General features: G+C 44.5%; 1 protein-coding gene across 2 annotated transcripts in view; it reads left to right on the top strand.

Moving 5' to 3' along the window:
• Positions 1-25117, top strand: part of SPTLC1 (serine palmitoyltransferase long chain base subunit 1) — a 113127-nt gene that overhangs the window by 37110 nt on the left and 50900 nt on the right. For both annotated transcript variants that reach the window (XM_073575343.1, XM_073575344.1), the window contains exons 5-9: positions 648-720; positions 2053-2185; positions 6333-6462; positions 10805-10894; positions 15049-15156. In XM_073575343.1, the coding sequence (XP_073431444.1) occupies positions 648-720; positions 2053-2185; positions 6333-6462; positions 10805-10894; positions 15049-15156 (534 nt within the window). The remainder of the gene's footprint in view (positions 1-647; positions 721-2052; positions 2186-6332; positions 6463-10804; positions 10895-15048; positions 15157-25117) is intronic.

Raw genomic sequence — 25117 nt, 5'->3', positions numbered from 1 at the left:
GTTTTGTAGATTGTTACTCGTGCCCACAGTGGTGTGATAATATGATTAATAAGACGATTAGTCTGGAGAAAATGGCGCTCCCACAAATAGTCGCCCCCTAGCATATCGGCAGCAAAGTTATAAAAGTTTTTTGCAATACACAATAGTCCTTATAGACAGTAAACGGGATTGTTAGGGTATACACAAAGCAATAAATACACAGTGGTAGTTTGATAGAGCTGGTCAGGTTGTTCTATTGCTAGAGGTCTTATTCTTGTGTGCCATGTAGTAGCCCTGCTCTGTATAAATCTGTCCCTAACCACTGGAAGCTTTCTGCCTATGCAGTGTACGCTGAAAGCTGCCACTCAGTGGTGTGGGCAGAGTTATACAGAGCTCAGCATTCAGAGAACTGCAAGCACAAAACTATGATTTTTATCACAACTGACTGTAGCAAGCAGCCCAGTAAATGATACTTTGCTGGAGTGAGGGTCTCTGCTTCTACATCATGCTGCTCTCGCCTTATATGGCACAAATCTGCTGACAAATGCCCTATAAGACTGTGTTTATACTGGCAGCATCCTTCCATTTCCAGATCCAATACAGAAAACATTTGTAAATTGTTGCATGTAAGGTTGATAATGAATTCTGCATTCTTGTGTAATTTGCAGAGTGCAGCATTGGCATCACTTAGAAAGTATGGTGTTGGAACATGTGGTCCAAGAGGGTTTTATGGTACATTTGGTAAGTAGATTACTTGTGGGGGCCGCAATGCGAAATCAGCAGCACCTGAATATCAGGACCTTGCAGTGCATACCTGCTGTGCCTACTTACAGAAGGACAGATCCACATCTGACACCCATGTGCTGCTTGGGGCCTCTAGTCAGAGGTTCGAACAGGCAGCCACTTTCTGGCATTGTACTGAAAATAACTGTATATTTTCACAATTATTTTGTCCATTTTTCCATTTGATTCTTTGCTTTTCTTTACTCGTCTGTGATGCCTCGAGTGGCCAGTAGAGGGCAGCCTTTTCCTACTTTTCTGATCAATGGAAACCTCCTAATTCTGCATAATGAGCTTTACATTTACCCTAAGAATACCCTGTAGTGTTATATTGATTGTTTTTAGTATCCACTACAGAGAATAACGGTAATGCCATACTTTTTGTCGCAATTTATTAATTTTCCCATAGTAGTGATTAGCGATGAGTGAACTTACTTGTAGGACCCTAGGCTAGCTGTCATTATTCAGTGACCCCCGGATGGGAGCTATGCGCACCTCCTTCTGCTTGGCAGAATCCCCTGCGTCTTTTCTGATTTGCAGGTTCACCGTGACATCGCCGTTGTGGTGTGATGCCCACGTGACATCACTTTGGGCCTACTAATTATAAAAGGCGTTGAACTCTCCAGAAAGCAGGAGGCAGCTCGCAGTGCTCCCATCTGCTGGTCGCTGACTACTCGTGGCTGCTGTACCGCAGTCCTCTACATTGATTCGCTCGTCTCTAGCAGTGATCTGTTGGGTGCTGTATTACCGAGCTATTCCCATAGAGGCTCTGCTTGTAGGAGACAATAACTTTGTAATACAGCGCCATACCAAAGTATTTGCCTACTGCGATTCTTTAGTAAGCGGTGAAACTTTTTTAAAGTATGTCTTTCACATCACCTTTTTCTATATTTGAGATATGTCAAACATGATCTGTGTCGCTCCTTGGATCTATTGGGTGCTACCAAGAACCAGAGGGGTGTGGCTCTCCATAAAGAGTTAATTTTTGGAACGTTTATTTAAAGGGGTATTTTCAGTTCAGAACATTTGTAGTATGTGCTTCTTGTAGATGGTAGTGTGGGGGAAACCATAAAAGCTGTATGTGAAGTTTTGGGGGACATCAATGCCCCGAGATTCCAGAACAATATGTGCTCTTCACAAAGTGTGTATATTCCGCATAAACCCATTTCAAAGCTCCCACAGCTTCTTCACACGTCTTTAGGATATTTTCTGGAGGGTCCACATATGTCTGCCACATTTTTCCGTGCAACTGGCTGACCACTCTACTTAACTCCTTCACAAACTTTCTTGCAGATGTACATTTGGAACTGGAAGAAAGACTGGCCAAGTTTATGAGGACCGAAGAAGCAATTATTTATTCCTATGGATTTGCAACCATTGCAAGTGCTATTCCAGCTTACTCGAAGCGGGGAGACATAGTGTTTGTGTAAGTACAGAATTTTCGCGGTCTGTTATTGTCGTATCTCTATACCTAAATGTGTAAAAGAATTACATCGCCAAAAAGTGCTCACATCCTCGCTGCTGAATCAGTTGGTGTTTTTGTAGTCCACTGCTTCATATGGCATCCCTGCACGCCTATAGTCGGGTAGCATGGCTAGTAAGCTGTTTAATAGCACTCAAAATCTTTACAGAAGTTGTTTATTGACTTATTTGTGGCGTATCACTGGAATCATTACACAGGTGATAAAACAACAAAGTTTGACTCTTCTTTTTACGATTTAGCTTTAAAATTTGCATTTGCCATCAGTGGCTTTGATTATTACATGTTATTTCTTGGCTTTTTTTTTTATAAAAAAATCCTAGGGTGGCTTAGTGGTTAGCACTGCAGCCTTTCAGCGCTGGGGTCCTAGGTTCAAATCCCACCAAGGACAACATCTGCAAGGATTTTGTATGTTCTCTCAGTGTTTGCGTGGGTTTCCTCTGGGTTCTCCTGTTTCCTCCCACACTCCAAAGATATACTGATAGGGAATTTAGATTGTGAGCGCATAGGGGACAGTGATGATAATGTCTGTAAAGCACGGAGGAATTAATGGCGCTATATAAATGAGTAAAACACTGAGTGTACACCGCTATCACTACATTCACACATGGGGCTAACAAGGCATTTGAACAAGCACACAGCTCAGAGCCGTGATTGGCAGACCTGCTCTGAAAACAAAATTCATCCTCACCCACAATTACTTTGAATTTGACAACAAGATCTATCTACAGGAGATTGGCACAGCTATGGGAAGTAAAATGGCTCCACAGTATGCAAATCTTTTCATGGCCAAGCTTGAAAGTGACTTTTTGTCCTCATGTCCCATCAGGCCTCTGGCCTACTACCTAGACATTGGAATATCATCAATCATCTGGACAGAGTCTGAGCAACAGCTAAAGACATTCCACGAACAGTTTAATCAATTTCATCCCACCATCATCTTACACTCAACTACTCCAGCACTGAAATTAACTTTTTGGACACCATCATTAAGCTACGGAACAATGAAATGGAGACATGCTTGTATCAGAAGCCAATCGACCACCCAACATACCTTAAATGGGACAGTTTCCATCCAAAACACACAAACTCTATTGTCTACAGCCAAGCCAACAGATACTATCGTATATGTTCCAACCCCATGGGTAGAGACAAACACCTTGGTCGCCTCAGAAAGACCTTTTTGAATCAGGGCTACCATCCAAGAACAATTGAAAACCAAAATTACAAGAGCCACCAGAATATCCATGAATCACCTGCTACATTACAAAGCTAAAGATGAAAATAACCGGGTGCCTCTAGTGGTCACCTACAAACCAAATCTGGAAGTGCTAAGGGGAGCTGCACGGAAATTACAACCTTTACTACAAAAAGATGCCCGATTACAATCCATATTTCCAGACCCCCCACTGCTGTGTTTTAGGCAGCCCCCAAATTTAAGAAGCATTATTGTCAGAAGCTCCCTGTCCTCTCCAAGAGCTGCAGGAACCTTTTCCTTGCAACCAGAAAAAATGTAAAACCTGTCCATTTATGGTGACGGACAAGATAAAGATCCCCAACTCACATTAGGACTACAAGATCCCAGGTACTTTTCAGGTGCGTCACATCTAATGTGGTGTACCTAATTATTTGTACTAAATGTCCAACTAGGGGTCTGTCACACAATAAGAGAGAGAATGGATCTACCTGTGGCAAAGCATTTTTGTGTCCCCGGTCATAGCATCATGGACATTAAATTACTTGTATTAAAAGGTAACTTCAAGTCTCAGAGAGACAGAAGAGTCTGGGAGTATAAATTTATGACATCCTTTGACACACTCAGTGCAGGAATGAATGTGTCGCATGGATTTATGTCTTTTTACATCAGTTAAGGAATTTGCTCTTCAGACCTTCTGGGGGCATCACACAACACAGAACCAGACACCAATCAGAAGACAATAAAACATCCAGACTCCTTATCTATGAACTGTTCCAATTTTTATGTTTATCCCTCTCCCATAATGATAGTGCTGCTTCACATCACTTGTCTTATCTATTGCATTATTTCTGTGCTGTGTTGTGTATAAATATGTGACTCTTCAGATGTTGTATTAGTCTATGCTTGATGAAGAGACCTGAGTAGTCTCGAAAGCTTGCAATTTGTTACCATCTTTTTAGTTAGTCATTAAAAGGTATCAACCACTGAGGACTCTTAATTCTAAATGTTTTTCAATCCACTGGCTAACACGGTACAAAGATATATATCTTTCCTGTATGAATGTTAGGCTGGTGATTTATAACAGCATCTCTTCAGGAGGTGAGCTGCTAACTGCTGTATAGAAATCAGTGGCCTGGAGAAAAGTGAAAAGAAGGTCTGGCACATCCAGATATATAAATGATATCCTGAGCTTTATTGCTAATACATTAAAAACATATATGTAGGGGGAGGTTTAAAAAATATGTTTCTGGCACATTGGCCTTAATCTTGGTGGCTGGTAGGTTATCTCTTAGCCTAACTCCTGGTATGTACTGCATACTCAGACCCTGGTCTGGAGGTCAAGCTCCATGGTCAGGAGCTGTACACCATATAATAAAAAAACTGTAATTGTAGACGAATTACAGCAGAGAGAAAGTGAATCAATTGCATCCTTGCTTATTTTCATGGATTGTTACGAATTACAACAAATTAAGAACTTGAGGACACCCCTTGAAATATCTTCAAGGGTGGATATGATCAGGTGGCAAGATCTGAATGGTGAACGTTGTTGAGCCCCCCCCCATCATTTTCTCTGTGACTTGATGTTAATATTCTGCGTAACACTGGTGTACCGCTTTATTAATGATGCGGCTTCCTGGTAAGGAAACCTTGCTGAGAGAAACCGTATCAATGGGTGATCTAACTGTTCTAACCTGTATTTTCACTTTGTAACTCAATCCACATTTTCCTGGTTGCTAAATCATTTAGAGAGATCACTATTGCTCAAACAACAGTTAATGCATCTTAAAGGATCATTCAAAGGCTTCTGTCTTCCTCATCAGTTTACTCGCAGACAATCCAAGTGAAGTCATATTGCTTTTGTTCCATAATTTGATACTATTGCACACACACTCCCATTTTGGTAAAAAAAAACTATAATCTATATTTTGTATTATGGAGGAGGTTAGTTTTGGATCATCAGTAGAACGGAGAGCAGATTCATACCCATGACTATAAGGGTGTGGAGATAATGGTCTAACCCAGACTCCAGTTGACTGGCCCATCTTACCATAAAATAAAAAGCACTATACAGAACATATAATGGGTTTATTTGGTGAAGCTATTGCATCGGGGCTTTATAATGTGAATTTATCACTTTCTGCCGGAATGGAAACGGTCTCCAGGTGTACACGGGCCCCGCTCCTAGTTTACAGTAATGGCTTGTCATTGCTCTATGGGATGGGCGCATGCTTCTCTAGACTGGGTGTCATGTTTTGTTTTTTTTTGCCTCTCGAGTGTTGAGACGTTTGTGTGTAGTTCTGATCCGCAGCGTCTGCAGTTTTCTATGGAAGCGTGTACTTTGCCTCTTGTTTTTCTTTCTTCCATTGTAGCGTGCCCTTTATTACCGGAGTGCAGCTGTGACGCTCTGGGGCAAAGTTATTATTTTTATTTATATATGACTGAAACCATATGTGCAGATCTGTACAGCCTAAACCCCCCAAATATATTTTAATATAGACTGATACTGATCCAGTGCAGGGAGAGAAGTGAACTGGCGGGAGCCGTAAGCTGCCAAAAAACGTTACATTCCCGAACTTTAATATAAAAGTTTACTAGAGTAGACAAAGTGTAAGTTCAAGGTGCAAAGTTGGATCTGTTGTGTTTTCAGATCTCTGCTTTTCGTGCACTTGCTTGACCCACGTACGGTTTCGTACGGTTTCTGACCTCACCATGAATCACAATTAGCATTGTTTATAGCAGTATTTCTTAGATTATATGAGTCTTGATTAATGATCTGATGAAAATTACACAGGGGTCGTTCTATATTACACATGAAATGTGTAGTAAGGCTGAGGGACTATAGTACAGCCAAGTTGCTTATACTATTGTGAGCGCTGTTCTTCTTTGTGTTTCCAGGGATGAAGCTGCGTGTTTTGCTATTCAGAAGGGGCTTCAAGCATCAAGAAGCAACATCAAGTACTTCAGACATAATGATATGAGTGACTTGGAGCGATTGTTAAAGGAGCAGGAGCTGGAAGATCAAAAGGTAAATAATTGTGGGTCATAAATAATTCTGTGATGGCTAATGTACAATTGGTCAAGAAGATGATGGACCTCTGTCTTTTTTCATGTTAATAGCTCACTGAAATGACCAACTAAGCATAATATTTACACATATGTACTTAATCAGAAATAAAAAAACCTATTTTTTTAGACTTCAAGAAAATGCCTCACAATTAATATTTGTTAAATTTAGCATCTCTTTAAATTGTACTTATTTGTGCCTATGTCCTGCTTTGTTCACGTTCTGATATGTTAGTGCCCGTCACGGTCTACAGTGGTTAGTAAAGACATCTAAAGGTGTTTTTTAAATACACTGCTCAAAAAATAAAGGGAACACTAAAATACCACATCTTAGATAAATCTCTGAATGAAATATTCCAGTTGCAAATTTTTATTCATTGCATAGTGGAATGTGTTCAGAACAGTAAAAAATAATTATCAATGTAAATCAAAATGAATATCCCATGGAGGTCTGGATTTGGAATGATACTCAAAATCAAAGTGGAAAATCAAATTACAGGCTTATCCAACTTTAGTGGAAATGCCTCATGATAAGGAAAAGATGCTCCGTATTGTGTGTGGCCTCCACGTGCCTGTATGACCTCCCTACTGTACAACGCTTGGGCATGCTCCTGATAGGCGGCGGAAGGTCTCCTGAGGGATCTCCTCCCAGACCTGGACTAAAGCATCTGCCAACTCCTGGACAGTCTGTGGTGCAACGTGACGTTGGTGGGTGGAGCGAGACATGATGTGCTCAATCAGATTCAGGTCTGGGGAACAGGTGGGCCAGTCCATAGCTTCAATGCCTTCATCTTGCAGGAACTGCTGACACACTCCAGCCACTTGAGGTCTGGCATTGTCCTGCATTAGGAGGAACCTAGGGCCAACCGCCCCAGCATTTGGTCTCACACAAGGGGTCTGAGGATCTCATCTCGGTACCTAATGGCAGTCAGGCTACCTCTGGCGAGCGCATGGAGGGCTGTGCGGCCCTCCAAAGAAATGCCACCCCACACCACTACTGACCCACTACCAAACCGGTCATGCTGAAGGATGTTGCAGGCTGCAGATCGCTCTTCACAGCGTCTCCAGACTGTCGGTCTGTCACATGTGCTCAGTGTGAACCTGCTTTCATCTGTGAAGAGCACACACAGGGCGCCAGTGGTGAATTTGCCAATCCTGGTGTTCTGTGGCAAATGCCAAGCGTCCTGCACGGTGTTGGGCTGTGAGCGCAACCCCCATCTTTGGACGACGGGCTCTCAGACCATCCTCATGGAGTCGGTTTCTAACCGTTTGTGCAGACACATGCACATTTGTGGCCTGCTGGAGTTCATTTTGCAGGGCTCTGGCAGTGCTCCTCCTGTTCCTCCTTGCACAAAGGCAGAGGTAGCTGTCCTGCTGTTGGGTTGTTGCCCTCCTACGGCCCCCTCCATGTCTCCTGGTGTACTGGCCTGTCTCCTGGTAGCACCTCTGGACACTACGCTGACAGACACAGCAAACCTTCTTGCCACAGCTCGCACTGATGTGCCATCCTGGATGAGCTGCACTACCTGAGCCACTTGTGTAGAGTCCGTCTCATGCTACCACGAGTGTGAAAGCACATCCAACATTCAAGTGACCAAAACTTCAGCCAGAAAGCATTGGTACTGAGATTTTGTCTGTGGTCCCCACCTGCAGAACCGATCCTTTATTGAGGGTGTCTTGATAAGTGCCAATAATTTCCATCTGTTTATTCCATTCGCACAACAGCATGTGAAATTGATTGTCAATCAGTGTTGCTTCCTAAGTGGACAGTTTGATTTCACGGAAGTTTGATTTACTTGGAGTTATTTTCTATTGTTTAAGTGTTCCCTTTATTTTTTTGAGCAGTGTATAATAAAACTAGGTGAAGTGTTTGTGGGTGCTTCTTGCCAAAAACTGAGTAATTTGTTGTAAAATGAGCATGGTAATTATCTGTTTGACATTGTACCTGGGCTATAAACCTAGACTTGTCTTGCTACAAAAAAATAAATAAACTGAGTTATTGCTTTCCATAAGAATTCATTAAAGGGATTGTCCCTTTACAGATAGTGTTCAGTCCAAGTTTGCTACTAGTCTTCCCTGGGTCTCCACTGCTCGGCGTCAGTCATTGCCTATGGCTCGGATTTCACATCAAAAACACCTCAGCCAATCACTGAGCTCATTATAGTTTTAAAGGGAACATGTCACCAGGTTTTTCCCATATGAGGTAAGGCCAGCGCCATTTAGCACCATGTGACGGCAATCTAATATGACATATATATGCCCCCAATCCGGCTTGCAAGACAAGAAAAAGACCTTTTATGATAATTGTCTGCAGACAGTCCAGGCTGATTTGAGTAGCTGATCTGGAACCGGTGCCTCTTCTCTTCTTGCGATCTTCCTTCTCTGCTTCATCCTACGTCATCCACATAGTGTCCAGCATCACACTCCTGCGCAGACGTACTTCGCTCTGCCCTGCCGAGGGCCGAGCAAAATACTGCAGTGCGCGTGCAGATGAAAAGGCCATAGAGCGCCTTTGCATTCTCACTGCAGTACTTTACTCTGTCCTCGGTAGGGCAGAGAGACGTATGCCTGGCCAGGAGCGCAATGCTGGAGACTGTGTGGAAGACATAGGACTCGTCGTCCACAGGAAGCACAGAAAAAGGACTGAATTGCAAGGAGTCGCCGCTGGATCCAGACCAGTGGCGCCCATTGGACCGGACCACCACGTAAGTGAATATAATAAAAGATCTTTTTATTGTCTTGCAGGCCAGATAGGGGACATATATATACAGCATATTAGAATTCTGTATATGAGGGCTTATAGGTACTGGCCTTACCTCTGGGGAAAAACCTGGTGACAGGTTCCCTTTAAAGATTGGCTGGGGACCAGAGCCCAAGACCAGGCTAGTCTGGTTGTGCCCCCAGTCACCTTCTGCTAACACTGCTCCAGATAATTGACAGGTCTTGTGCTATGGGGGAGAGCTGTCAATCACCTACAGCAGTTCTAGGAGGAGCCGGCCAGGGGGAGAACAGAATAGCTTTGTCTGGATGTGTGATTGTGGGCAATCTATCACTGTGCTCAGTATTCGGGCCAGTAAGTGGTGCACCTTACAGTGTTGACTATCGGCAGACATGTCTTTGTATGACTCTTCATTGTGCCCCTAAGTGTAGATTAAATTCACTATTTTCTTGTCAGCCATCTAGAGAAATGGTTGATGTTTTGAGCTGAACTTAGATTTGGTTGTAAAGCCTCTCTTTCTAGTGTACAGGTAGAATAAGAACTTGTATGAGATGTAATTGCCGGTTTTCACAGCTTAGTTCTCTGTTGATAGATGACCTGGAGCGCTGAGTGCCTGCATTAATAAATAGAATAGACTTTGTATTGGCAAGTTGTTAAGAAAAGGAATGATTCTGGAACAGTCTGTCTGTTCTCCAATGCTAGAGTTGTTCCACCGGGAAAAATTATCTTTTATGGAAACCTCTATATTAAACTCACTTTTACTGATGTCAGTTTATGGCAAGTCTTTCCACTAAATCATGTATCCATGTAAATCTCACTTGTGGCAATATATGATAATTATTTGACTACTTTACAACACTAGAAAAATGAGGCCTAGTAACCTCAACTGGCCAATAAAAGTAGAAGTAATAATAAGTTCTTTGAATTCCGGGTCAGTCTCTTTTTAATGTGGTGTAACAAATTGCATACAAATGTAACATGAGGATTTAATGTACACAGCTCCAGTAAAGAAGTAAATTATCCCGCTAGGTATATAGCTCGTGCATCCAATGATATAATAGATAAAACAGTGTTATTTGTACTTGTTACTTTTCCTGTGAGAAAAAAGACAAAAAATGAAAGCGGTGACAAGCTAGCCCCCAGTGCAGGGAACACACACGTGGACTTGTAAATTTTATGGGTAATATGCTGGTATAATTTGTGGAATTCCTGTGTATGGGCCATTACCCAGGGGATCCATGTGTATGTAAAAATAAAGGCTTGATAAAATATGTGGCCCAAACATGGATTTATGACTGTTTGTTTTTATTTTCGGTTTTCTTGGCCTTTGCAAACGGACTTTGCTGGCTGCAGCCAAGAACTGAGCGTTGCATGATAAATGGCCTCAGTGGTGTATATCATTAGGAAAAGATCACTTTGCTTGTGGCTGAGAACAAAACCTGCTGCGGGCATAGTAATCTGTGGAAAGGAAAACTAGGTGACAGGCTAGAAAACAAACAAGTGAAACCAAACTGTGTCTAAAGGTTTTCATTCTTTGCTTGTTGTATATAGATAATAATAGTTTTGTATCGTTCCTTCCTTTTAGAATCCACGTAAAGCCAGGGTGACCAGACGATTTATCGTTGCTGAAGGAGTCTATATGAACACTGGTGATATTTGTCCTCTTCCTCAATTGGTACGAGACTTTCCGTATTCTGTAATAAATTTAAAGCGGGCCATATAAATGAAACTGTTTGGTCGACAACTATTTCCCTTTACTCCAAAAACCATACCTTTTTGGGTTGGCCAAACATTTTTGTGATCTAGATTTGGGTACACAAAGCTGACATTCATGGTCTAAGGGCCCCGTCACACATGGCGATCTTGCTAGCGAGATCACTGTGTGTGACAACGATCAGCGACCGGCCCCCCTGCCGGTATCGCTGATCGCTCTTGGGAAGCCCTGGACATTTCTTTGATCGCTGGTCTCCCACTGGCCAGCACGCATCGCTGCGTGTCACAAGCGGGAGACCAGCGATCAGCTGGTAACTAACGTACACATCGGGTATCTAAGGGACGTGCGTCACTTAGAAACCCGATGTGTACCTTAGTTACCAGCGTGCTGATACAGGGAGCTGGTAACAAAGGTACACATCGGGTTTCTAAGGCTACTTTCACACTAGCGTCGTGCACTGCACGTCGCTATGCATCGTTTTGAAGAAAAAACGCATCCTGCAAAAGTGCTTGCAGGATGCGTTTTTTTCTCCATAGACTTTTATTAACGACGCAGTGCGACGCATTGCCACACGTCGCAACCATCGTGCGATGGTTGCGTCGGACCGTCGCCACCAAAAAACGTTACATGTAACGTTTTTTGGTGCGTCGTCTGCAGCATTTCCGACCGCGCACGCGCTCCCGGAACTCCGCCCCCGCCTCCCCGCACCTCACAATGGGGCAGCGGATGCGATGAAAAACAGCATCCGCTGCCCCCGTTGTGCGGCGCTTCCACACTATACGTCGGTGCGCTGCAATGTCGCATGGCGACGTGCAGTGCACGACGCTAGTGTGAAAGTAGCCTTAGTGACGCACGTCTCTTAGATACCCGATGTGTACGTTAGTTACCAGCTCCCTGCATCAGTGCGCTGGTAACTAAAGTACACAGCTACGCCGCGCGCTCGGCGTCGCTGTTGCGGATAGCTGGTGAAGCTGTCTGTTTGACAGCTCACCAGCGACCATGTAGCGACTCACCAGCGATCCTGACACATTGATATCGTTGTCGGGATCGCTGGTGAGTCGCTATGTGTGACGGGGCCTTAAGTATGGACTGCATTGTACAGAATAGTCATGGGCCTTCTGGCCTGAGCTCAGCCGTTTTATAGAAATATAAGAGACTGCTGAGTTTGGTTAAGCAGACCAGTGTGACATCGGCGTTATGATAAGCCGTAGTGGTGAGTGAGCATGCACTGATAAGGTGTTATCCGAGCGCTCTCTTGTCCTAATCGAGTCTTGACAGCCGCAACACATGCAGGGATTGTCTGTTTGTTGGGCCCATTTTTAAATACAAATTTTTTACGTATAGAAAAATTAAATAAATAAAAAGTACACATACTTGGTATTGCCGCATTCGAAACAACCTAATCTGTGTCCTACTAGTTAACCCCTTCAGTGAACGCCGTAAAAAAATCAACACACACAAAATCTAGCAAACTATGCTTTTACCATATTGCTGGAAAACAAGTGGAATACAACGTGATAAAAAAGACTAAGCCTGGAGTCACACATAGCGACTCACCAGCGATCCTGACAACGATATCAATGTGTCAGGTTCGCTGGTGAATCGCTATGTGATCGCTGGTGAGCTGTCAAACAGACAGCTTCACCAGCGATCAGCACAGCGATGCCCGGCGTCGCTGTGCACGTTAGTAACCAGCGCGCTGATGCAGGAAGCTGGTAACTAACGTACACATCGGGTATCCAAGGGACGCACGTCCCTTGGATACCCGATGTGTACATCAGTTACCAGCAGATCGCTGGTCTTCCGCCTGTCACACGCAGCGATGCGTGGGGGCCAGCGGGAGACCAGCGACCAAAAAAAGTCCTGGCCTTTCCTGCAGCGATCAGCGATACCGGCAGGTGGGCCGGTCACTGATCGCTGTCACACACAGCAATCTCGCTGGTGAGATCGCTGTTGTGTCACAAAAATTGTGACTCAGCAGCGACGGGGCCTTAATATAAATAAAAATGGTAACGCTGAAAACGTCATCTTGTCCTGCAAAAACCAAGCTGCCATACAGCTCCATCAGCGGAAAAATAAACAAGTTATAGCTCTCAGAATAAAGCGATGCATACAGCAATTCATACAGAGCATGTGCAGCCTTAATGCAGCGCATGGGCAGGGTACAGCCTTAATGCAGCGCATGGGCAGGGTACAGCCTTAATGCAGCGCATGGGCAGGGTACAGCCTTAATGCAGCGCATGGGCAGGGTACAGCCTTAATGCAGCGCATGGGCAGGGTACAGCCTTAATGCAGCGCATGGGCAGGGTACAGCCTTAATGCAGCGCATGGGCAGGGTACAGCCTTAATGCAGCGCATGGGCAGGGTACAGCCTTAATGCAGCGCATGGGCAGGGTACAGCCTTAATGCAGCGCATGGGCAGGGTACAGCCTTAATGCAGCGCATGGGCAGGGTGCAGCCTTAATGCAGCGCATGGGCAGGGTGCAGCCTTCATGCAGCGCATGGGCAGGGTGCAGCCTTCATGCAGCGCATGGGCAGGGTGCAGCCTTCATGCAGCGCATGGGCAGGGTACAGGAACACATCCCACACATATTAAAAAGAAAACAAAACACAAATACTGACCTCGCACCCGTTCCCCCGGTGCTCTGCTCCAGTCTTTGCTGTGTGCGCTGACTCTTCGCACAGCATAAGCAATGCAGTGACGTCATCAAGTCTGCTGTCTGTCGCACACGCTGATTGGTGGAAGGAGCCGGTGGTTCCCCCTCCATCATTATTGAAGATGCAGATAGCTGTGAAATCTAGATTCATGGCGGCCGTATAGTACAGCCTGCGGACAGGTGTTTTCAGACCTTTGGCATTCTCGGTCCGAGGGCTGCACTTTGCCAAGGTCTGTTATATCTGAGCCATATCCTAATCTGTGTACTGAGTGTTATGTACTATACTATGTGCACATATACAGTGTTATGTGCACTGACTGAGCGCTCCTGGAGGCTGCAAGACTACACATTATAATGTATATATGATATATAATCCAGGTCGTCCTGGAGCCACACTCAGGGTCTCACACTGCAGGATGTCTGTATATTGTCTGCAGTCACTCTGAGGATCACTGTCAGTTATTGCTGCAGCTTGAACTTGCATACAGATCAGGTGATGCTGGAGACAGTGCCTCCACTGACAGAGCAATCTGATCTGTATGTAAGTTTAAAATGGTGCAATAAATCTCACCTACCTCCAGCTCCGACCCCTCTGGCTCTCTGCTGACCTCATCTCTCCTCTCTAGCAGATTGAAACAGGCGTGCTCTGGAATACCGGCACTTATACAGTACAGTGATGGCAAGTGTCTATTGAAGCAGCAGAAAGCTGGGCGGCCCACAACTGCTGCTGGGGGACCGGCCCAGGGGCTATTTGCCCCCTGTACAAGCCTGCTCTTGGCAGTACGCCCCTGCCTGCAAGGGCCCTCCTCCGCCTCTGGGCCCCCGATGCAGCTGCACCAGCGGTATGTCTGGCCCTGGTAGAGCCACTGTGTCACTCCTAAATGGCAGTTGGCTACCACCTTTGGTACATTACATTGACAGACCATGCAGTACAGGGTTCGGCATACATGATTGGCTTGCTACCCCAATAGCTATGCTGCTGGCTATGGGACTGTATATAAGGATTGATAGAGGATGTGGTTTACACACTGCAGTTGTAGTTCACAGAAGTAGAAAGTTGCTGAAGACTCATGTTGTTGCCAAATATTTTTCATGTGGCAGTCAACCATGTTTTATGAAGTTATATCTGTAACATGTTTTCCTTGGATTGGGAAACTACTGCCTTCTTTATCCTCTAAGAAGTTTCTGAAATGCCATATGTTTAAGGTACCAAACAGATAAAGTATTTTTTATAGAAAAGGAATTGCAGCAATGTGCGTTATGTTTCTTTTCCCACTTATGTGGGGACTTTTCAAAAATAATTACCGGCTGCAAACAGTTTTTCTATGCTGTAATATTGGAACCGCTTTGCTGCATCCTGTAATTCGTGCACTGGTTTTTTTTTTTTTTTCATCCAGTGTTTACATCCCTTTCCTTTTTTATTAAAATGTTAACTTTTGATGTTTTTGTAAATTGCAGGTTGAGTTAAAATACAAATACAAAGTAAGAATATTCCTGGAGGAAAGCCTCTCGTTTGGCGTTTTAGGGGAACATGGACGGGGAGTTACTGAACACTTTGGAATAAATGTAAGTTTGATCAGTTGGAGGCAAAAATGCAATTTATGTACTATCGACTACCATATTACGTATGGGTAGATCGCTGCTATGTTTAGAAATGGGCGAGCAGCTCTGGAGCACAAAAGACTGCTATAATTAAATGCCTGGCCTCATTTGCTAAAGGAAAAATGTTTTTTCTATTTTTACACCCCTCTATGATGTCTATATGCCTGATTTTAATTTGTTTTGTCCTTTGTTATACCTAACCAGTGGACCTGTTATTGTAAAACCCTGTCCTTTAAATAGGATCCCTTTTACTGATGACATGTCACCTTCAACATACATGTATATATGGCGATAGTGGTTATTGTTGATTTGGCATCATCTTTGGATGTCCAAGAAGTTATCTTTTATTGTCTCTACCCTCCTGGAGCAAAAGAGAGCAATTAAGCTCATTTGATGTGTTACTTGCTTTTAGGCAATAGCCAAAGGATGTCGCACGGACTGGGTCATTATGTGGATTCCATAAAATAGTTTTTATGTTTTGTAATTATATGGGCTGAGACGTGACCTTGCCAAAGCATAAATGCACAATGGGGCAGCGTTCTGCTTTCAGCAGAGGAAATTGAAATTAATTTTATAGCTGGAAAATGGCTTTTTATTCCATTTTTACCTTATCAAGTAAAAGACTGCATGGAGAGAGAGCTCCATGATTGCTGGTGGTGAGCTCTTTTTGGCTCTTTGGAACCTCTACACAAAAACATCGTTATTTAACATATGAACCCTGGTTATAAATCCTTGGTCTGTGTGGCTAAAGTAATGTTTTTTCAGAAAATAATTATATAACTCTGCTGTCCAAGGCTGCCTTCATTCATCCCTATCCAATTAAAACTGATTTATGGAGTTATTACGTATAGTAGAAACTTCCGGTCCAATGCTATTGTCACAACTGTTTATTCCCAGCAAGAAATGCTGAAAGTGCTGCTTTATGTACATTGCCCTTGAGAGTTCAGACTTCAGCATGGCCTCTTGATCTGTTGTAGCTCTATGTGAAGAAACGCATCTTGCAGCCTCCCCTTCTGACATCACTAATACTTAGGGGGTCACAGGGTACGGTATCCCCACTTTTACCAACGTCACATTCCTCACCCCTAGAGGGATACGTAAGGTTAGCTTGGCACAGTTTTTCACCCACCCCCTGTCCACATGGGCATGGGGAGTGAGAGAGTGTGGCCCATATGACCGCCAGCATGGCACAACACTCGTTCACAACTCTGACTGGCTGAGTGACCCCTGTGAAGAATATGGATGATATAATTTCATGCCAATCAACTGTACCATATCTGGTCCAAGAATCAGGCACTCTCTCAAATTGTGAAGCTGAGACAGGACACCTGGTCTAGCTGGTGGTCCAGCTTTAAAAGCTCCAAATGGAAATGCTCACACCCCAAGCATCCTGGCTGGTACCAAGACCTTTCTGGCAGGAAGGACCCCTCCTTGGGAGTCAAAGCTGCTTAACTGGGGCGTGGCTATGTAGTGGCTGGGAGAGGACGCATTCAGGGAGAGCACCTTACATCCTGAATCGATCCTGTTAGCGGACCCGTGGTACCGCGGCAGACTTGCCAGTATCAGACCCCCTGACCTGTGGTGCATCTCGGGACCCCCGCGGGAGGCCGGATTTCGGTGGGCTGACGGCAGTGAGGGCTGGGGCAGCCAGCGGGGCCTGCACAGGACGGCGGCCTTTTTCAGAAGCGCGCGCTCTGGCTGTGAGAGACGCGGCGCTGGCTCCCTCCTCGCAGCGCTGACAGGACGGTGAGCACATATCCTGTGGATTTGAAGGGGAGTAGCGGTGAGTAATCTGGAAGATTGGGCCCCGCACTCCCCTCTGCTAAATCGCCCAGCTAGTCGGTGCTATTACTTCAGGGTCCTTTAGACTCGTCCCTGGTTGCTATCTCTGCGGGCACTGCGGATCCCTCCCTAGCCATAGGACATCTTGGTTACTCCTCAGTGCAGAGTTTCATTCTCCTGTGTGGCCCTTCTGCTTTGTGCCACCCTTGGGACGCTTATCATATCATAACACTGCTGTGCATAACTTGGATCTGGGGGTTTCCTGGACACACCATTTCTGCTACCTGGCAATGCCATATTGCTATTGAGAATGAACCGCTCCAAGGGGGCAGGAGCAGCTGAAAAATTGAATTTGCTTGACCTGACCACTCTGATACTACCCAGTCCCTCAGAAATAACCCCTCACAGACTCAGCGTAAAAACCGTCCCTCTGAGGGTGAAGAGGAGCAGGAGGAATTAACCCTCAAGCAGGCATCTGAGCAACTGATGCATGCCATCTCCTTAACTAGGACATCACTGACGGGGAAAATAGATGACGTGCATACCGAAGTGGGACGTCTTCGGCAAGATATGCAGGCCATGAGAGGGCGCATTACAGAGGTGGAGACAAGGGTGTCCAAGGTAGAGGACACCATTGCACTCATGGAAGCCAAGCTTACGAAAGCGGCAGGCTCGGTGAAAGCATGGAGGCAAAAAGCAGACGACCTGGAGAATAGAATGTGTCGGAATAACATCCGGGTTATTGGTCTGCCGGAACGCTCGGAAGGTCAACATCTGGAACAGTTTCTAGAAGAGTGGCTCAAAACATCTCTGGGAGACGAATTCTCCCCAACATTTGCTGTGGAAAGGGCTCATAGGGTCCCTACAAGACCTCTTCCTCCTGGAGCCCCACCTAGACCTTTCTTGGCACGTCTCCTCAACTGTAGGGACATAGATGTGATCCTACGTCTGGCTTGACAGGAAAGTCCCATCAAGTTCAACAATGCCATGATCTCGATTTTTCCGGATTTTTCCATGGAACTCCAGAAACAACGAGCACAATTCATGGAAATCAAGAAGCAGCTCCGGGAGAGGAATGTTGTGTACTCAATGATCTATCCGGCCAGGCTTCGGGTGGTCCACGAGGGTTCTTCTATATTTTTTACGGATGCGGCTGAGTGGTTGCGGTCCCACAAAGGGTCTGCTGCGAAGGAATCCTAATGTTTTTTACTGATAATCAGAATCCTTTCTTTTTTCTTTTATTAACGGTCTGATTGGAGCTTTTTCCACGGGCGTCCGGATTACCAACAATACCGGACACTGAGCCCAGTGACGGTATCCCTGTGTTTATTTCGTGTTGGGAGAGCAGGACTTTGCTCCCGTACTGTTTACTTTTCCACTTTGATGTATTTTTGTAGTGGTTTTATTTGTTCTCTAGATATAACTCGCAGCCAGCAGCATTTTCAGTTTGTGTGGTCTCTCTAAATTTTACTCGGATATTGATGTAGGCCATATCCAGCGGAGTAAATATGGGGTCTGAAATGATATTTATGACATGGAATGTGAGAGGTATAAAAAACCCCCGGAAAAAGATCAAAGTTTTCTCGCAGATTAGATATTACCGCCCTCACATTGTGGCCTTGGTGGAGACGCATCTGACCAGGGATACAGCCCGGTGCGTGCAGAAGCCTTGGGTACAATGGTCTGTTCATGCATTCCATACAAGTTACTCAAGAGGGGTTTCACTGCTGGTACACAGAGATGTTAGATGGGAAGTCAGGGTGACCCGGACGGATCCTGAGGGTCGATTTGTCTTCGTATATGAATCAAATGCCAGGAAATATGTAATTTTGTGTGTTCATAAGGCTAGTTGCACATTAGCGTTTTTTTGCGCAGCGCATCGGGCGCATAAAAAACGCAAAGAAAAACGCAAAACAAACACGCTTTTTTTTTTTACGTCATGCGCACGCTGATGCGTCAAAAAAACGCAGCGTTGCTTGCGTTTTACATGCGTTTTTGCATGCGTTTGCGTTTTTTTATGCACATGCGTTTTTAGGTGTGACATTTTTTCCATTGTCTAGAGAACATTCTAGACTTGTTTAACTCAAAAACGCATGCGCAAAAAAACACAAGCGTGCGCAGGACCGCGCGCATGCGTTCCCATAGACTTCAATGTGTTGTTTTTGCGCATTCCGTGCGCAAGCGTGCGCATGCGTTTTTTTGCCGAGACAGGGCGCACCAAAAAATGCAACATGTTGCGTCTGGCGCGAAAGACAAAAAAACGCATGCGCACGAAAACGCAAGTGTGCGCAAGACCATGCGCACATCATGTTAAACATAGGTGCGCGGTGCGCACGATGCGCTGCGCACAAAAGCGCTAATGTGAAACCAGCCTAATCCGCCTCCGGCTAATTTGTCCATTCTTCAGAAGGCGGTGAGTTTCGCCCTAAATTATCCGGACGTGGATGTTATCTGTATGGGGGACTTTAATATGGTTATGAACAATTGTCTCGACAAATTGAGATTGGATGATGGAGTAGCTGGGAGGGTTCCTTCGCCGACAACAGCCCAAATGTCGTTGTTTATGGAGGGTAGTGGGTGGCTAGATTTGTAGAGAGTGCGGCACCCTGAGTATACCTGCCACTCATCCACTAAATGCTCCCTATCGCGCATAGATTATAGATTACATATTCAGAACCAGCGGTCTGGCGATGTGGGTGGATAGTATGGAGCATGGTATTAGAGGCATCTCTGACCACAGCCCGGTCATACTCAGACTCAAGTACGGGCAATTAAATAACAGGATGGCTTGGAAGTTAAACTCTTTCTGGCTGAAATTGATAGTAACTCCCGATTAGAAGAATTGATCAACTGCATTGTTTCATTTTGTCTCACCAGGAACCTCAGGATATTTAATATATTTTGGGATGCCCTTAAGGCATATCTGAGGGGCTGCTTGTCCTCCACAATCTTATATTAAGCGGGTAACCTCAAGAGAGGATGAGGTGGTGTAACGGCGATTGAAGGATTCAGAAGCTGCATACATATCTAACCAGTGGCAATAGGATTGAGTGGTTGGCGGCCCAGCGATTATACACCCAGCATATAGACACTAGGTCTAAGCGCAAATTATTCTTTGCTCGCCAATCCTATTTTGAACTGGGAAACCAAGCGAGTAAGATTTTGGCCTATCTGGTGCGCCAACATAATACCTCTAATACAATATTGCAGATCCGGAAGTCGGATGATTCGTTGGTGTCTTCAGCTGAGGAGATTCTTGGCTGCTTTTGTAATTATTAGAAGTCATTATATGAATCTAAAAGTGGCTCTGATAATCTGGAGTGTTTGGATTACTTGTCAGATGTAACATTCCCTACCTTAGATCCTGATCAGCAAGCCTTTATGGATGCTGAATTCACTGTGGAGGAGATAGAGAATGCCATAACGGACATGGCCTCTGGGAAGGCCCCTGGGCCGGACGGGTTCCCTATTGAATTGTATAGGAAGTACCGAGACATATTAACGCCACTTTTGAAAAAGGTATTTCGGGGAATATGGGAGGGGGAATCTATGCCTGAATCCTTTTACGAGGCCAATATCATAGTGCTTAGGAAGGAGGGGAAGGACCCTTTGGAATGTGGTTCCTATCGTTCCCATATCGATAGTAAATGTGGACTATAAAATCTTTACTAAGATTCTCGCCACCAGATTAAATTTGATTATACTGAACCTTATACATCCTGACCAGACGGGCTTTATGCCTGGTAAGAGCACTTCAATTAATATCAGAAGAGTCCAGTCAATAGTCCAATGTAGTTCTCTAATGCCAGACAACAAATGGGCACTGGCATCGTTAGATGCCGCCAAGGCTTTTGACTCTCTTGAGTGGCCTTTCCTCTCCGCATGCCTACAGAGGTATGGCTTCGGTGATAAGTTTATAAAATGGGTTAAAACACTATATATGATGCCTAAAGCCTGTATTATTGTGAACAATTCCATATCTGAGTCCTTTTCATTACACAGGGGGACCCGTCAGGGGTGCCCCCTTTCCCTGGCCCTCTTCGCCCTTGCGATTGAGGCATTGGCAATACATATAAGGTCTTCCCTTGGCATCAGGGGTATAGATATAGCGGGTCGGGTAGATACCATAGGTTTATACGCAGATGATATGGTGAGATTTATGGATGAGGCGGAGGAAACTTTGCCTCAAGTGATTGCCACCATAGATAGATTCAGTAAATATTCGGGCTTATATATAAATTGGGAAAAGTCTGCCCGACTACCCCTATCCCATGCCCTGATGCCCCGACTTGAGGCTCTTTCCTCGATGTCTAATGTATCTAGTTTTAAATACTTAGGTGTTCATATATCCCATAACAGCACGCTCGACTTACAACTTAATATCTACCCATTGCTGGAACTGGTTAGAGTTAAATTTGCAACCTGGAGCAAATTACCGCTGTCTGTGGCCGGACGCATCAACCTGATTAAAATGATATTACTTCCCAAACTTAGCTATTCCCTTCAGCACAGTGCTGTAATGGTACCTAAGTCCTTTTTTGTGAATCTTAATTCCCAGGCCACATCTTTTATATGGGGGAAAACCAGACCCAAACTTAAATTGTCCACTCTACAGAGGCCTAAAAAGGGAGGTAGGGCGGCGCTACCAGATTTCTTTCTATATTATTTGGCTGGACAGGCTAAAGCTCTCAGTGAATGGATGCCGGGTAATGATCTCCCTAATTCTGAAAGTCACTTGCTTCACGCTGCAAGAACTGATTGCCCACTGGGTTTCCTGGAGTTGGAGAAGTCCCTCGTTTACTGCCCCTGCTCCGTCTGGCACGATTAGTATGGAGGCAAATTAAAAAAGTGATTGGATTTAAGGATATCATAGCTGAAATGCCCCTATGGAAAAACGCCTGTTTTCCGATATTACTAAATCACCCGTCCACTGATTTTTGGATTCAACATAATGTCTCCCTGATAGGAGACCTGTACGATCATGGGATTTTAATGTCTTTCAAGCAGATACAGGCTAAACATGATGTCCCGAGATCTCAATTTTTCCGCTATTTACAACTAAGATCTGCTCTTCAGTCGAACATGAGGTGTGTGGGCCGTGCCATTTTGTCCCTACCTCTGATAGGAATTCTTGACTCACAGGGTCCCCAGGGCCTTATCTCCTCTTTATATACGTACATGCTGTCGGTGGGAGCAGAGTCTGCCATAAGCTCAGTTAAAGGGAAGTGGGAAAGACTCATCCCTAATACGCAGAGAAAAGAGTGGGAAGAGATCCTGGAGTCTCCCATCGGAGTATCACCATCTATTAATAATAGAATGATACAGCTGTATATAATAAACCAATCATATTTGATGCCGATACGACTTTTTAGGATGGGTCGATTCCAATCATCGGAATGCTTGCGTTGTCATGCACCATATGCAGACTTTAGCCACATGATGTGGCAATGTCCCACTATCCTACAGTACTGGAAAGAGGTGACGCTATTCTTGTCATCACTGGTGCAAGCTCCTGTCCCTCTTGAGCCACTGGCCTGCTTGTTTGGGGTATGGGAGGAAGAGATTTGGGGTCACCATGTTGGGATCTTTCTACGTGAGACACTGTTTCTGGCACGGAAAGTATTGCCACTACGGTGGATGGGCAATTCATGTCCTTCTCTTAGAACCTGGATTGACTTGGTAAACACGAGCGCACATTATATCAGAACAGGGGATGCCTGGGTAAATTTGAAAAAATCTGGGATAAGTGGAATTCTTCTCATCTCACTTTGTAGACTGGAGACATTGCATGTGAGACACTATGGTGAAGGACAGTAGGCTGCGAATTAGTAGATAGTTGACGTAGTTTTAGTTTAGGAATTTATAATCGATCTGCATTATCTAAGCGACATGCTAGAGGCCTGTGAGATATGATTGATGTACATGTTCATAATATATAGGCCGTTGTTCTTTGTATATGCTTGGGGGATCACGCATGTATTACCCGTATGTTAATAAGAGTGTTTATGCTCTGTACAATGTTCACAACCACAAGCAAATATGTATGCTGTACATTACATCCTTTTCTTGTTTTGAGTTCAATAAACGAATTTAAAAAAAAAAATCTGCTTAACTGCAGACGTACAGGAGCCTTCATTTCCTACCAGACTCGAGGGGATGGAAAAACTAGGACCAACCTGGGGGCGGGAAATGGGAGTGACCAACCAAGGGGTTAATTGGTCATGCAAGGCTGTGACCCTTGTTCTCTTCTAAGGGAGGTCACACAATGTATTGTGTCACAAGAAACCAGAACCTGCTGGCTCATGGCACCCTACACCTACCATGTGGCTGCCAGCACCAAGGTCTGACAACCAACTGGTAACTGACTGTTGTATCATCTGCTCTGTACTACCACCTGTATTTTCATATCTGACCACTGTATATGTATATCCATTGTGTATATAGTGTTTTGTATAGCGTGCCCTTAAAGGGAATCTGTCAGGTAATTTCTTTATATTGTAGTAATAGTATCCTTAAATTGGGCTTGGGCAATCCTTTCAGGGTATGTAATTTTTATTTTTCTGCGTGGCCCCATTGTCTTGCTGTAAGCCCAAGGACAAATTTACTGCCTCGTGCCATAATGTCATAATGTGTAAATAATAAATGAATAATCATCCCTTCCCCCGCCCATAATCCCCATCACCCCTCTGTGCCGACATCACTAATTGAGTTGGACTGCCGTATGTCAGAAGATCGCATCGCAAATCTTGGACTGGCCGTCTGCTCTCCGTAGATTCCCAGGGACGCTTCTTGAATTTCAGCCTATGCACCTTATTATCCCCATGATCAGGTCGTGTTTCTGTGTGTGATGCATTTAATCTATGAGATTCTGTGGCATGAAATCCCAATCTATCGGCCTCATGCACTATTACTGATAACTCCTCTTTCCCAGTTTCCTATGCCCAGGGTGATCATTTGAATTCTCTTTTGTTTACCTCGTGTGTCTTTATTGTCATATGCATTGAAACATTTATATATAAAAAAAAATCAATAAATTTATAATTTATGCTATATTGTTACAGATGAAGTCAGCACTCCTATATTTTTTGTTCAATTATCTATTTGGACTTTCTTCTTTAAAACATTTTTTGACCATAGTTTATTCTGATAGAAAATATGCTGTTGGCACTGCTATTTATTTAACCATCATTATTCTTGTGAACCCTTCACAAAAGTAAGGCTTGGCCTCATTAATAGCAGCCAATTGCTAATTTCTTAAATGGGAATCATGGACAGTGATATATTCTGCACAGTTTTGATATATGTGACTCCAATGTAAACTGGCAAATAGGGCTTCAGCTTATACAATTTTGTTCTTAAAGGCAATCCAATAGCAAGTTTTTGCTAGGTAATCTGAGAGCAGCATGAGCTAAGGGTTGAATCCCTGATTCCAGTGATTTGTCACTTATTAGGCTGTGTTGCTATTTCAATAAAATCAAAGTGTTTTATAACCAAGATATTTTCACTACAGGACTAGTTATCTCATGCCATGTAGCCCTCCTTCTCTTTGTAACCAGGTCCCCAACACTGATTAGTAGCTTTCTGTCAATGTATAGTGTACACGTAAAGCTGCCAATCAGCGTTGTACTCGAGGTTATACAGAACGCCGCATTCTGAGCACTGCTAGATCTGCAGCATAGAAAACTGTTTGATTGTAACAAAATAACAGCATACAGACAAGCAAGTGACACATTGCTGGCATCAGATTTTCTGCCCCTACATCATGCTGTTGACAGATGCCCTTTTTAAAATGAAAACTGACAATTGTTGCATAAAGTCCCCGTCACACTAACCGAGATTGCTAGCGAGACCGCTGCTGAGTCACAAGTGTTGTGACGCAACAGCGATCTCGCTGTGTGTGACACGTGTCAGCGACCGCCCAGAGCCGGGTATCGCTGATCGTGCTCTAATGTCCTGGGCCATTTTTTGATCGTCGGTCTCCCGCTGGCCAGCACGCATCGCTGTGTGTGGCAGCGGGATACCATCAATCATCGAGCTCCCAGCGCTGTAAGCAGACTCTGGGAGCTGGTATCCAAGGTAAACAGCGGCTAACTAAGCAACGCGCGTGCTTGTTACCTGCGTCGTCGCTGGCCCTTATCGATGC

This window comes from Dendrobates tinctorius, unplaced genomic scaffold (genome assembly GCF_039654945.1).
Source record: "Dendrobates tinctorius isolate UK_male_01 unplaced genomic scaffold, ASM3965494v1 ptg000044l, whole genome shotgun sequence".
NCBI classification, from domain to species: domain Eukaryota; kingdom Metazoa; phylum Chordata; class Amphibia; order Anura; family Dendrobatidae; genus Dendrobates; species Dendrobates tinctorius.
This window is presented reverse-complemented; position numbering and strand designations above follow the sequence as displayed.